This window comes from Microcebus murinus, chromosome 4, assembly GCF_040939455.1.
Source record: "Microcebus murinus isolate Inina chromosome 4, M.murinus_Inina_mat1.0, whole genome shotgun sequence".
Classification (NCBI taxonomy): Eukaryota; Metazoa; Chordata; class Mammalia; order Primates; family Cheirogaleidae; genus Microcebus; species Microcebus murinus.
This window is the reverse complement of record NC_134107.1, coordinates 34665761-34681418: the sequence shown is the minus strand read 5'-3', so window position 1 is coordinate 34681418 and position 15658 is coordinate 34665761. Positions and strand designations below refer to the sequence as shown.

The 15658-nt window shown below is 40.4% G+C and overlaps 1 protein-coding gene across 1 annotated transcript in view; it reads right to left on the bottom strand.

Annotated features, from left to right (window-relative positions):
- Nucleotides 1-15658, bottom strand: part of MPPED2 (metallophosphoesterase domain containing 2) — a 168292-nt gene that overhangs the window by 112285 nt on the left and 40349 nt on the right. Inside the window, exon 3 of the mRNA XM_012758146.3 lies at nt 8341-8522. Within this exon, the coding sequence (XP_012613600.1) occupies nt 8341-8522 (182 nt within the window). The remainder of the gene's footprint in view (nt 1-8340; nt 8523-15658) is intronic.

Genomic DNA, 15658 nt, shown 5'->3' with positions numbered 1-15658 from the left:
AGCAGGGAAGAGGAGTCACAGAGGGCTTGGAAGATGTAACGGTAGCAAATAACATTTACTGCCCCTTCACTACCTGTACGCACTGGGTAGCCTTTCTCTTATTTAACCTCACGGCAATCCCTGGAGGATACATATACCGAGCATTAACAATTCTCTAGGCCAGGCACAGTGGCTCACGCCTGTAATCCTAGCACTCTGGGAGGCTGAGGCAAGAGGATCACTTGAGGTCAGGAGTTCAAGACCAGCCTGAGCAAGAATGAAACCCCCGTCTCTACTAAAAATAGAAAAATTAGCCAGGTATGGTGGCATATGCCTGTAGTCCCAGATACTCGGGAGGCTGAGGCAGGAGGATTGTTGCCCAGGAGTTTGAGGTTGCTGTGAGTTTAGGCTGACACCATGGCACTCTAGCCGGGGTGACAGAGCAAGGCTCTGTCTCAAAAGAAAAAAAAAAAAAAAATAGGAGGCACAAGTGCAGGAGTAGGGCGGTGAGATTAGGGAAGTTTGAGATTCAATAAAGTGTGCATTATTAAAAAAATTCTCCTTTCACAAATGAATAAATTGAAGATCACAGAATTAACAATTTTGAAACCAGGATTGAAACACAGGCAAAGTAAATCCAATACTCACGTTCTCAACCTGATACCATACCGCCTGATACCACCTCCACACACACGTGCACACACACCACCACAGGAACATGCCAGCTGTCAATAGCAGTTATGTGTGAACTGCAGGATATACTGGCAAACTTCATTTTTTTCTGCATCATTTACATTTTTTTTACAATGAGCATGTAAGATTTCATAATTAGAAAAAAATAGTTGATAGTCATTTTTTAGAAGCCCTTAAAGGGCAAATATTTGCTGCCACTGAAGATACTTGAAAATACGTGACAAAACTCTCAAATACTACTCAGAAGTATACAGGGAAATTTGGCAATACAGAATAAAAATTTTAAAAATACATATCGTTTGAAGCAACAATTCTAGGAATATATCCTATGAATATAATAAGGATGTTCGCAAAGAGAGAGCAAGAAGGATGTTCATCACTCCAGTGCATATAAAAATAAAAGAATGAAAAAACTTTAGGTATCTAGTAATAGAGATCTGGCTAAATAAATCAGAGAGTATCCACACAACAGAATGCTATGCTGACACACAGCATGATATGTTAATTTTTTTTAAGTTACAAGAAAATATGCATAGTTTTATTAATCGTAAAAAAAAATGGTCATAAAAAAGCCCTCAAAGGGTAAATAGTTTCTGCTCTTGAGGATATTAAAAATAGAAATAAAAAGCAGAAAAATTTCTGAAATGCTATAAATCAAATGGTAATTACTCCAGAGATAGGATTACAGAGGAATGTATATTTTCTACTTTGCACATGTCAAATATTTGAATTTCTATAATGTATATGTATCTTATAATAAAAGTATTCTTGGAAAAAAGCATTTTAGTCATATTTATTGATGTGAAAATTTTTTCACGATATATTGAGATGAAAAAAATTACAAAACTATACTACTATGAGATCTCTATTTTGGTAAAAAATACTTGTGTGTGTGTCTATAAATAGACAACATTCTACAGGAATTCACACTAAAATGTTAACAGTGGTTATCTCTGTTCATGGGTAGTTTTGTTTTCTTCTTTTTACTTATCTCTTGCCACTAAGTTATCAGGAATTAACTGGTATAACACGCATTATAAGAATTAAATAAATAGCTCAGGGTATGACGGCTTTTCCCAAAGACCAGCTCCAAAACTTTGGTCCAATAGCAAGATCGCTGGAAAAGGAAGACAGTCTTCTGCAAGGGGCAGAAACTGATTTGCGTGTCCACAATCTGGAATGTTTGTTACAGTCACACTCTGTTATGACCATGCCTGACACAATGCTCCTACAAATATGAATAACCCTCTCCTTGAGATTTTCCTTAGAAGCGTTTTCGATCTCCTTTTTAGGCCTGGAGAGACTGAAGCTCAGAGCTATTAAATGACAATCCAAACCAAAGAAAAGCCATAATTAAAAGTTCATGGCATTGGTACTGTGCTAAAAGGGATTTTTGACTGACTAGATTGTTATATATAAACTTGTGGCTGAAATAGACCACCCAGGAACCTTGACTTTCTAATTATAATGTGGGAAACTAAACATCAACAGCAAACCCATCTTAAGTATTTCTGCACAGTACATAGGAATCACTAGCAACTACCAAAGGGATGTTGTAAGTTCTTTGAGGATAAAAGGAAAAGGGAAGGAAATAGAGGGGAGGGGAGGGGAGGGGACGGGAGGGGACGGGAGGGGAGGGGAGGGGAGATAAGTAAACAATGACCTAGCAACCATGGGAAGGGCTACACAGACATGTGACCAACATGTTAAGGGAAGCAACTAGTCATGGAAGAGAATGTGTCATAAAGGACCAGTGAGTTCTCCTGGAGGAGAAGGTCATTCCAGGAAGTGGGAACAGGGCTTGCAAAGGGAAAGAGGTGTGAAGGGGCATGGAGCATTTAAAGAATAGGAAAAAACTGAGTGTGGGTGTAACTGGAAATGGGAAATAAGAAGGTGGATGTGCAATCAAATGATGAGACCATCTAATGCCCATCCGTGCAGCGTCCGTGGGCACGTACACCACACACCAGGAGAAGGCTACCAAAAAAACACTCTGCAGACGAAAGCACTGCAGGGACTCAACAGAGTGAATAGTAAGTAAGATCAAAAAGGCATGAGTGGGAAGAACATTAAGGCCAAAGTGGAGGAAGGCTGCACACAGGAAAATGCCTAGCAAAATTAGGGAAAGTGGTATTAGAAGCCACCGATGTTCAGAATTTACAAAAAAAAAAAAAAACAATAAAAATAATTACATTTTAACTGATAGATACTTTACACAGTTCACAAGTTTATTTTTAAGCCAAGTCTGTGACTGCCAAAATAAAAAAGAAACTATCACGACAGTTAGACGGCAGGGTCCCAGGCCAGCTTGCTGAAGCCGATTCGTTATTTGACTACAATATTAATGGGACTGTGGGAGTTGACTACCACTTTAACAAGTATGTCCCTGAGAAGGGTTCATCTGTGCTTCTTTCCCACAACTCTGGCAATAAGTCCTTGGCAATTAGAAGTCCCCTGTCACTCTGAGCCTGGACTAGATCCCTTGAAGACAGCGCCCTGGGCCGTAGTTGAGTGGAGAGGGGCGCTGGTTGTTTGGGAGGATGGAGGAATGGGATGTCTGATCAGCCAGATTGGTGAGAGATGGGACACAGGGGTTCTGGTGGCTCCTTCAAGGTGCCAGTTATAGGGATTTAAAGTTTCATTCCCCAACCCAGGAGAGATTTGGGGGGAAAGGAGCCACTGGGGCAGTAGCTGCAGCTGTTAGAATATCCTGATCATTTGCAGTTCAAGTGTTCATAGGTAAGAAAGACTCACCTAGGAAGACAAGATTTCCAGGTTCGTATCAGCAGCTACTCATTTCAAGGACCGGTGCAATGAAATACTAATGTTACAAGGCATTCTAGACTATTCCTAGGAACGTATGTGACTGGCTGCATCTATAATGTGTTTTTGTTTGTTTTTGTTTTGTCTCTCTCTCTCTGTCTCTCTCTCTCTGTCTCTCTCTTTCTCTCTGTCATCTGTTTTCCAGGCTGGAGTGCAGTGGCACAATCATAGCTCATTGCAGCCTCCAATTCCTGAGCTCAGATGATCCCCCTGCTTTAGCCTCCTGAATAGCTAGGACTACAGACGTTCACCCCCACGCCCAACTTATTTAAAAAAAATTTTGTAGAGACAACCGTCTCATTATGTTGCCCAGGCTGGTCTCAATCTTGGTCTCAATCTCAAGCCATCCTCCCACCTCCGACTCCCAGAGTGCTGGGAACACAGGTGTGAGCCACTGTGCACAGCCTTTTGGGTTCTTTGTGGGTATTTACATAGTTATAACTGCTGCTATTGGAACTGTCCACACCAAATGGCGAGAATGCTTCCCCACCCCCCATTGCACTCCATCGGCCAACACATATGTAGAGGCTGTGTCACAAAACAGCTTTTGCAGGAAGTAAACCCGCCTAGCCCCTGAGCATATGTATGTATGAATGTGTGTATTAAGGAGAGGCAGTTATTCGGTGAGCCATGGTTTGACCCAGGATCTGGTCCCTCCAGCAGGGATCCCAAGTCCCAAGCTGCGTTTAGAGCATGCTAAGAAAACACGCTTGGGACTTGAAGTCTGATGAACTTAAGTTCCAATCCTAAGGTTACATCCTAATTGTGTGATCCTAAGTATGTCAAGTTCACTGAAGTGCTCATTTTCCTTGAGTAAAAAAGAAGCTAATAATACCTTTTCCACAAATTATTGTGAGCATTGTATGAAATGATACCTGTAGTTAGGGGGGGGACAGCATCTAGACCCTCCCTCCCACAGACAATCCACGTGAACACATGTTAGCTCACCCACCCCATCGTGCCCCTTCCAAGTTCTAGTCCCAATATTGCCATTAATTATCTGGGAACCATGGGCAATTCATTCAATCTCTCCTCCAGCCTCAGTTTCCACTTCTATCAAATTAGGAGATGGGACTCCATGGCCTCCAAGGAGTCTCCCAGCCCTGATATTGTGTCTAGTTCGTGTCCTTGTTAACAGGGATGCTTGCTAATTCAGGGTTCTTTCTGCTGAATCCCTCTTTAAATGCCCAGGGCCAGTCTGTTTAGTTTCTGCCTTCTGGACTCCATGCCACTGGCTCTGTGTCTCCCACTACAGTATCTGTTGAAAGTGGTCTGTAGGCCAGGGGTTGTTCTATGAATGATGTGAGCTTTATCACAGAGTATATCCTCACAACAACCATGGAGTATGTTATGATGCCTATTTTATAAATGAGTAAATCAAGTTTCAGTAGTTTAAGAAACTTACCAAAGGTAGCAAATTCAAAGCTGGGTCTTCCCAGCTGCTCACAGTCATAACATGCTATACTACCTTTCCACTCTTTGAAGGTCCCTGGTTTGAGTTCTATCTTCTTATGACCCTGCGCTGTGCTAGCTTATCTCATAAATTACTTTGTATTAGTAACTTTACATGTTGCACCCGCCAGGTGACATATGTACATATTGGCCAGCCCCCATTATCTCTGAACCAACAGGGAACATATGATAGGATTCTCAGGCCTTGTAGCTGGTAGGTCAGGGTGAGATTCAAGATGGCCAGGGTTTAAACACATTTTTCAAATATGCACAATAGTAGCACATGGTCAAACAGCTACTCAACTTCCACACGCAGCTACCAGAAGCTATAGCATTTCTTTCCATTCAAGCCTAAAATCTGCAAGCTTCCAGCTGCCCAAGCTCACTCATAATATAACAGAATAATAAAGGAAAAGGCTTGTGCTTTGGAGTCAGACAGCCCCTGGTTTACGAGCTGAGTATCACTTAGTCCTCTAAGCTTCTTATCTGCTAACTGATGGTGGGTAAGTTAACCCAGCTGAGCTTCAGGCTCCTCATCTGTAAAATGGGGATAACGACAACAACTTCAGAGGGATGTTACAGGTATAGAAGGAATGTCTGGGCTGTAGCAGAAACAGATTAGCCCAGTAGGAGAATAAAGGGGGATGGGGGACAGTCAGGTGGTTTTCAACAATCAGGCTTGTCTAGACTAGAGTAGGAAGATGGAAATCAACTAGAGATGCACTGGATTCTAAATGCCTGCCCAATCTGTGAGACCCATGCCCCAGAGAGAGCTGGATGACCTCTTACGGCAAAAGCCCTAGACTGATCTGACCCCTGACTCCTCTCCGCCAGGCTACCTGGCGGCTGTTGCTGAAAGCACCCTTTTCAGGTGAGTGGTTTCTGATTGAGCCAGTGGTAGAGTGTAATCACACACCATCTCTCACCCTCTGAGCGCCATGAGGTTGCCCGGGTAACAGTGAGCTATTCTGGGCCTTCTCAATGGGATCCCAACTGCTCTCCCCATATCCCATGGGCTCCCTTCAGCCCCACATTCTGCATCCCATGCTGAGACTTCTTCCTCCTGCCTCACCAGATCAGAGGGGAAATGAGAAAAGAGGGAACTGACCATGCAGCTGGGCCTTAGCATTTTATTTCTTGATCATTTTATTTCCTTAGTTACGGCACATTTCCATTTACGGAGTACTTTCCCTTATAAAATCTCCAAGTGTTTACTTCTAATCTACTAAATAATTCCTCTGACCTCTTCTTGTTTTTACCCTTTAAATATCTGTTGATGGTTCATTCACCACGTTCCCCATTCAGTTATTAATGGCCCACAGAAACTTACTAGCAGCAATCATTTACTGATTAATCTGCACACCAATCCAGAAAGACAGGTAACATTAATCCTTCATTCCGCAGAGGGAAGCCAAGGGGCAGGGAGAGGTTAACTCAGTTGCCCAAGGTCAGTGGCTAAACAAGATCATAACCAGGATCTAACCTGTCTTGTACTTCTATAAACTTCCCACAGTGTTGTTCCCTTTCTTATTTAAAAATCAACATTGTCAATGCAGCTCAATAATTTCTGTGTTGAGATTCCATCATCACAGGCTGGTTTAAAATTGTCAAAATTCAGCTCAAAATAATTTTAACTGCTAGATAAAAGTTGCTAAAATAAAGAGATAATCATACTCGAAAGAAAATGTTACAGAGGTAAAAAAAAAAAAAAAAAACAGATGAAAAGATCTTGATTTAGACCCAACGCTGCCACAATAACACTGAGAAAGTCACTTAACTTCACTACGTCTCTGTGTTCATCACTAAAAATGAGATTATGCTAAATGATATTTTAAAATCTTGCTGTTTTAAATAAGATGATTGAATACCTACTAAAACAGCACAAAATACAAAAGCTCCAACATCCAATGCTGCCAAGATCATGGTAAAATGGGTACCTATACATCCATTCACTGCTAATGAAGCACACAGGTACAATGCCTTTGGAAAGCAAGATGCCAACATGCAGCGAGAACCATAAAGAATTCTATATCCTTTGACTTAGTAATTTAACTCAAATACAGTATTTCACTCTAAGAAATAAGTCAATGGAAGCAAAAAGACATATACACACAAAAATGCACATTTCAGTGCTAGCTACCAGAGGAAAAACTGACATCAATTTAAATGTGCATTTTTAGAGGCCTGTCTTATTAAAGAAAGACACAGCCAACACTGAAAATTATGCAAAAAGATTTGAAGTCTTACCAAAAAACACTATTAAATGAAAATAGCCAAAAGTCAAAGAGCAGATATGTACTCTGATGTCAACTATATAAAATGTGGATAGATGAGCAAGGTCATATGGAAAATCAAAACAGTTATGTTATTAGTTAGGCTTATTGCTATTTAAGAAATATTTTAACCGTTTTTAATGCATATTCTTTTGCCATTAACATATACATTTTATCATTTAATCAAAAATTTAAAAATGTCTCAAGCCCTGCATTAGTTTGATGGCAAACAAAATTTTTAAGTTTCTCCCTAAGTCTGAGTAATTTTTGTTGGCTGGCACATTATTCACGGCATCATTCTTACAGAGTGATTTCTGCTCTTTACTACACAAATCTTTAGAGATTCTAAAATCTCAGAACACTTGCACTTCTTTCCCTCCCCTAAGAGGATTCTTAAAAAGATCTGTCTTCTAATCTAAATATGAATAACCCCATGACTGTCTTGTAATGCTAGCATATGGCAACCGTCTGACCCAGGAGCTAACATTTTGCAGTAACCCCAACCTGCAGTGCCTCTAGAGCAACCACAAAGTTGCTATTGTCCTTTTCACAATGCACAGGGCAGTTTCATATCCCAAGTTTTTGGAGCTTTACAGCAGGGACACCTTATCTTTTCAGGGGTCTTAGGATACCTTCCAGTTCACTTAGGAAAACTGCTCCAAGCAGCAATGTGCTGTAGGAACTTTGCTTCCTATAAGGATTTTTGTATCTTCCTCATTTCTTAGAAATGTTCTCTTACTAGTAGGTCATTTGTACATCTTTGCTCATAATATCTGGGAAAGATTACAGAGCCAATGAATTAAAAATACGATTCTTGGTCTCCTGTGTGCCAATGAATGCCCTCATTAAAGCAGAATGAGTGAGATGAGATCGGTTTCAAAGCTTTCCATCCCTTTGCCCCAGAGCCACCAAGGCCAGGCACTGAAAGGATGCACAGTAAAATTAAATATCTAAAAATTCATCTTTAATTAACAGAATTGGATTAAAGCTAGACACCACCGCATATCATACGAGAAATGGCTGAGCTGGCTTCCAAGTGCTCTAATTCAATTAGGACGCAGTGAGTGACACTCGGACGGGAAAGGTTAATTGGGGCCGCCAGAACGCAATCATTCCTTACCTAACCAGTCATTAAACTTCTTAACCTCTGAGGGCAGTCCCAGCTCGGTGAAATCGCCTGTGTGGAGAAGGATGTCCCCATAAGGCATCTGGATACCATCTGTTCTGGAGTGCGTGTCTGAGATGCAGACAAACCGCGTGTGGCCCGCTGGTTTTGGAGTGTCATATGGGATGGGGTCGACCCTAAAGTAGACATAACAGATCCCATAACAGTTAAACATATTAGAACCCTCGCAATTGTCATCGCACATACATATCGATTGTTATCCGTGAACTCACCCAGACAAACTGACTCATAGGCTGAAGGGCCCATTGTAACAAAGGACATTTTGGGGTGGAAAAAGGTACCCCTTCACCCCTCTACAACCCCACTGGGCAAATTCAAACAGACTTACTTACCTGGTAGGGAAATTAAAAGAAAAGAATATCTTACACGTAGAGTTGAAATAACCCAAGAAACTGATAGAGTGATTAATGGTGAAGTTTAGGAATATTGAACCCCAACTGGGGAAGTAAAATTAAGCTATTTCTCTCTCATCATGCTCCAATTGATCCCACTACTCATTAGGAAATGGATAACTAATTTATTCCTTCTTAAACATGCATAACTTAAGCAATGAACTAATTTACAGAGAGCAGTCTGCACATGCTCTGCCAACTGAGATGTGGAGAGACAGCACTTATATTTAATTTCCTTCCCACCTCCATTCAACACCTGTATCTTCTTGTTTTTGCTAAGAGATTCACAAACCAAATTGTAGGGAGGGGAAAGTGATGCCAAAATGACAGGGTCTTAAAAAATATATGCATCAGATTTTAAAAGAACTTTGTCAAACTCCCGTTTTTTACCAGGATGAATTATCTGCAGTCCCAGTTACACCCTAGGTTACTAGGAATGCTCACATGCCTTGGGCAAAGATTCTATTCAGTACAAATAGGAAGCCTCTTTAATGGTCATGTATATATCTACATATGCATTAATATATGTACAGTTTTAGAGACCTAAGCACTGTGAAATTACACCAGGGCATAAGAATCAAAAGGCAAAATGATCGACCCGAAGCAAAGAAAATGAAACAGAACATTCTCATTTAATTGAGTGTAACAAAGTGTACTAAATAAACTTGGTAAAGAAATGCAAATCTGACTCCTCAAGCATACAGTTTTAATTATTTAAGGGGTTGTGGCAGAGTTAAGGGTGCTTTATATTAACTCTACACTGACAACTTCCTTTAATTTCTCTGTAGGAATGTTCACTTATTTTTGGAATACGGGTGAAAAGGAGCAGTTAAAAATGCAAAGAGAAGGTCACAAGAGAAGCAAATATGCAATGCAGAGATCAGAGTGTGGAACCTTAAATAAGGAACAATATTTCATGTTACAATCCCACCCCCAATAGTTAACATGCAGTAGAGAACACACTGAAAGTTCAATGCAAGATTCCCTAAACATGTGGCTTTAATTTTTTTCTTTTTCTTTTCTTTTTAAAGAAACAATCTGTGGTGGTGTTTTTTTTTTTTCTTTTCTTGAATATTTGTTTTAACAATGACAATTTCAATTAAGGAAATAAAGACATCAGTGTACACCCTGATGAGTTCATATTTCTTCAGTGACTAACCTTTTCATTTTATTTTATCTGTGTCAGAAAAGAAGGCAAGTTAAGGAAGCAGGAAGGAGACCAAGAAGGGAGAAAAGCAGAAGGGAGGGAGGAAGGAAGGAAGAAAGGAACTGTGAACTGGTGATCACAGTGGGTCTAATCGGAAGCCCAAAAAGAAAGTTTAACTTCTGCAAAAAATTAATGGATTTTTCCTGTTAGAAAGGTTAGAAATTAATATGATGTTACCACACAGAAAATTCACTGAGATCTCATCAGTAACCTGGAAACCCTCTTGATCATATCCGATGTTGCCTTTTTATATATAAAAATGTTTGATGTCTCCCTTTCCATCGCTGAGATTCGATTACACTGAGTCTCAGCGGTTCCAATTTTATCAACATCTCCCGTCTTCTAAAAGTACGTAGTTTTCCCAGAGAATGAATAACCATTCCCTGCTGCAGATGACTGTGTCACTCTCAAAAATGATAGGCAATATTCCTATCCCAAAAGTTAAGATGCTCACTAGAATCGTACTATCTGCACTTATACTTAATCCACCAACATTTGAATGACAGTTTAATAAAGCAATCACTGGACCTCTAAATGCATGCTAAATATATGTATAAATTCAATATCTATCTATCTAGTATTTCTTTCTTTTCCAGCTTTCATCCTAATAGTAATGCACAAACAGAGCCCCATTTCTCTCTTTCTGTAACTCAGCTAAGCTACAGACACAGCTACTGCTTCAAAATCATTTGGGAGTCCATCCCAATTTATGAGAGGGGCATCATAGCCATAATTTTGAATTTATTAAACAGAAAGTAGCACAGATGCAAACCCCTTGCTGTAAATAGGCCCCCATTCTATGAGTCTACCCACTTCAGAGCAACCAGTCATCACATGATACATAATTTGTTTCCCGTCCTTGCTCCATATTGGGCAATAAACCTTCTGAGACTATGGGGAACTCCAGTCAATTTCTGAATCACTTCTACCTTCTTCCCCAGCCTCCTACCTCCTCCAGAGAAACATGTAAATGCTCAGCAGAATTAACAATTAAATACAGGCCAAGAAACAGTAATGTAGAGGGGACAGAAAGGAAAAATATTTCTTCTCAGCTTTGAGCTGAAATAGGATGATGGGTTCAAAGCAGACGGCCAAACAAGCAGAGCAGGCTCACCCACCGACACCACCAAAACGACATCATCCAAGAGAAACAATCAGTAGATATTTGAGAGATGTATGGCGGATTGATTCAAGGTAGGGGACTGGGGGAAGTAGAGAACATAAAGATTCAAAGGCAGAATTTGCAAAGATCCTCTGACCCAGAGGCATGGAGGTCGTTGGTTATCCTCAGGACAAAGTACAAAGCAAAGAGGTGTTTCAGAAGACAAGACAGTCCAGCATGCCAGAGCCACACTGCAGGACTGCAGGACCTGGGGGTGTATGGAGAAAAACATTTCCACCCACGGACGTTCAGAGTTGAAAATGAGACTCTATTGGAGTGGGCAAGTTGTAGTGGAGATAATTAAAGCTAAGATAACCCAAGGGAGACTGCCATACTCCCAAATTGGGCATCTGATAAACACCTTGAAAGAAAAAGTCAAGACAGCCAAATGTTTTCACCATGGCAGCACGTCCAGGGAGATCCCGTTACTGGAAGATCTACCTGTTCGCTTTGTGTGAAGACACTCACACTACATTTTCCTCCTTAGTTTACAACTTTACGGCTTACTGTTTATGCCGCTGACTTCTCAAATGACCTAACATTTCCCCCAAGGCACCATGTCAAATATCCTAGCAAGTGAGTATCTTACCAAGGCATTCTAAACCCCAGGGCCAGATTCAAATATCAGAGTGAGATTTGCACATACATTTGAGTACACCCCAGGGAAAACAAGACGACATGGGAAGATGAGAAGAAAACACAGCATCGTAAAATCCCAGAGCAGGGCAAAACCTTACAGGGCATCTGGTTCAACGCTTTATGTGACGCTTGAATCCCTTCCACCCCTAACCTGCCTCGCTGACATAAATTTTCATTCCAAGGTTTTCAGAGAAGGGGAGCTCCTAACCCCCTCCCAGCCTCCTGGACAACCCATTCTGGCTTTTGATAGCTCTACTTGTTAGAAAGTTTCTGTTCCAGATTCTGCACCTCTGAGAAAGCTGAGCGTAGTCCAAAGACTTTGGCCTGGAGCCTGAAGACTGAGTAACAATTTTGGCTCAGTCATTTGCTTTGGGCAACTTCTTTAATTCCTCTGAGCTTCATTTTTCCTCATCTGTAAAATGGAAATAATAATGCCTAATTTGCTATGTTGCTATGAGGATATAAAGTGTCAAGTACTCTGAAAACAGAGGAGGAATAACATAAAGGCGAAGAGTTGTTTGGCTATGGAGTCAGACTGACTTGCTCTGAATCCCACTCCACACTTATCAACATGTGACACTAAGCAAGTGGCTTAACCTTTGTGCCTTGGTTCCCTCATCAGCAAAATGGGTATAAAAATAGTACCTATCTCCTAAGGTGGTTGTGAGAATACAAAAGGATAATGTACTCAAAGCATTTAGAATGGTGTCAGACACACTATAGACACTCAATAAATGTTAGTGCTTCTTTTTACTAGTAGTAATAGTATTTTTACTACCCTTAGTGGTACTTTCTCCAACCCCCTTCTCTCCTTCTGCTAAAAGGAGATAACAGCTACCACTCAAGGACTTTGAGAGAATTAAAAGAGATCACATATACCATACCTAGCACAGTCCTGGGCACAGAATCTAATCTTTAAACACATCTGTTTAAAGATTCACTCCTTCTTAATCCTAGTTCTGCACTCTGAAATGAAAAAAGAATAAGAATCCAGTCCCTTTTCCGTCTGACAGTTCTTCAACTCGTTAGAAAAATCTATTTTAATGCCCTGAAACCATCTATCTCCCCTCTAGCTGAGCAGCCAGTTTCTTCAACTTTTCCTTGTGTGATAGGATGTCTAATGCCCTCAGAATCTAGATGGTCTTCTCCTAGATACAATTCCACTGGCCAGAACCCCTCCACCTGTAGTGTCAGAATTCATGGTCCATGTGAATTCATAGACCAACGAGCTGTTCATCAAAGATATATACTTAGTCCAGCTCACCTCATGGAGAGGTGAGAGCGTTGAACAAACTGTTGAATTTTCATAGAGGAGGCCTGAGCTATCATCTAAAACCGTTTTCTAATTAACTCTCCAAGTTTTGTCCCCAAACCTCAAACCTTGTTCTTGAAGCTTGATCCTCAAATGTTTGTATAACTCATTGCATATTCCAGCAAATAAATCATTCTCATATATTCAGTCTGGATACATTAGGAGTTTTTTAATCCATAAAAAATAATATGATAATATTATTGCTTCCACTATGGAGTCCTCTTCTGGCCATATCTGTTATTTCTTTCCAATAACAAATGCATACAGTGTTGCAAACCTGCATTGACAGATCTTAAGAAAAGCTGTTATCCTGGGTTTGCTGTGACATGGATTTCTTCTTTAGACCATGTGTGCAGTAAAATCCTTGTGTACACACTTAGCCTATAATTCAGTGTGAGAACAGAGCTTTACCCTTACAAAGCATTTTAACTGGATTTCAACGTGTTTAGCATCCCCCATTCCACTTTAAACCCCTGATGTTGAATGGATGCGTTCCACTAACTTTATCTCTAAAAAGTTTTCCAGCATAACATTAAAGCTTTCACTTTTACCCAGAAAATTTAGATAGCATGAAAGCTAAAGTTATATTTGTGATGTTATACCATCCAACCTTGACATACTATTTGGTAAAGACATATGCAAAACCTGCCAACACAACAACAAATAAATAAATACCAGGCTTACATTAGTAGAGTCACAAAATGTGTAAATTAAAAGGGACCTCAGAGATGATCTAATCCCGTGTTTCACTTCTATGAGTATCATCTTCATAGTCTTTGCCTCACTTGCTTCGACTATAACTTAATTTTTGTCCCACAGTTTTGACATAAATATTTTTTAGTTTTGTCCTGAACAATATCACCTATGAAGTCATGAATCAGATATGATTGTTTTATTTTTCAACTACACATTAAAATGAGCACTAAGTATTAAAATGTTGTTTAAGGTTTGTCTATTCTAAAGCATCCTGCCCAACACTAATGATGCATACTCCACACTTTAGAAAACACTGACCAGGTTTTAAATGACTCATTTTACCACGAAGAATCTGAGCTAGAACTGAGCTGAGCTAGAACTGCACTAAACTAGAATTCAGGTGTCCTAACTTCCAATTCACTTCTCTTTTTCCTCCTACTTAATTTTGGAAGCTAAAATATGCCTGCACTTGCAGAATAAGAGCCAGTTTAATAATTGTAAAATGCCAGCAAATTAATAATGTAAAGTCTGGGGGCCGTTGCTATCTAGAAAGACTACTCAAAATTATTGGAATTCATTGTCAAAAATATCCACGTTTCAGTACTCCCTTTGTTGGTCCCTCAATTCTTAAGTTATCCAGTCTGATAGAGTCTCCTAAACTCAAAAAAAAAAAAAATTGCATATCACAGTTCATTGGGAGAGTGGGCAATACAAAAGTTTCATCTGTAGAATATTGGTAAAAATATGGCCGGGCGCTGTGGCTCACGCCTGTAATCCTAGCTCTTGGGAGGCCGAGGCGGGCGGATTGCTCAAGGTCAGGAGTTCAAAACCAGCCTGAGCAAGAGCGAGACCCCGTCTCTACTATAAATAGAAAGAAATTAATTGGCCAACTGATATATATATAAAAAATTAGCCGGGCATGGTGGCACATGCCTGTAGTCCCAGCTACTCGGGAGGCTGAGGCAGAAGGATCACTCAAGCCCAGGAGTTTGAGGTTGCTGTGAGCTAGGCTGACGCCACGGCACTCACTCTAGCCTGGACAACAAAGTGAGACTCTGTCTCAAAAAAAAAAAATAAAAAAAATAAAAGAGTTCTCATTCTCAGGGATGTCAAGTCACATGTGCAAAAACTTTCCAAATGGATGTCTCTTCAGAGGGACTACTTTAGTTGACAGGTAAGTCTCATTACAAAGAGCCCTGGGGGTAGAGTCCAGGGGCCTTTGTGCTCTGACTACAGTTGTCATCAGTCAGCTGTGTGTGAACCTAAGCAAGTCACTTCCCCTGTTCTAGGCTCTATTCGCCAAATGTGAAAAGAGGCAGGACCAAACTATCCCAAGTTTCCATTATTAGCCACAAGGCTCATGCACCACTATTCCCCGGGGAAAGACTTGAGAAACAATGCAGTCTCTGAAGTCGCTTAAAACATGTTCTTTCTCTTTGCAATTTTAGTTTTTGCTTTCCAAGACAATGCAGAGACAAATGCAGTACAGACCCATCCACATGTAATCAGAATTAGTAAGACTTAAGAGAAGTGAAACTGCAATGTAGGACTGTAGACAGGACACATCTAGGTATATCTAGAGCAAAAGAGAACAAAGAAGCCAGAATTCCAGTTACTACAACAAAACCAAAATTAAAGGATATGGGATTTAACTAAAGGCACTCCAGAAATGGGATTGTTTTTGTGTTTTTAAAACTACGAGCTGCTGAAATTCTCCTGGTTTAGCTGTCATGCCCTGGACCAGTAATGGTGTGCTGAAACACAGTAAGCATAACAGAACCAGATGTATAAATATATTCACATTTGTACCAAAGGCACTGCTTTCCTTTAACTGCTGAACTGCT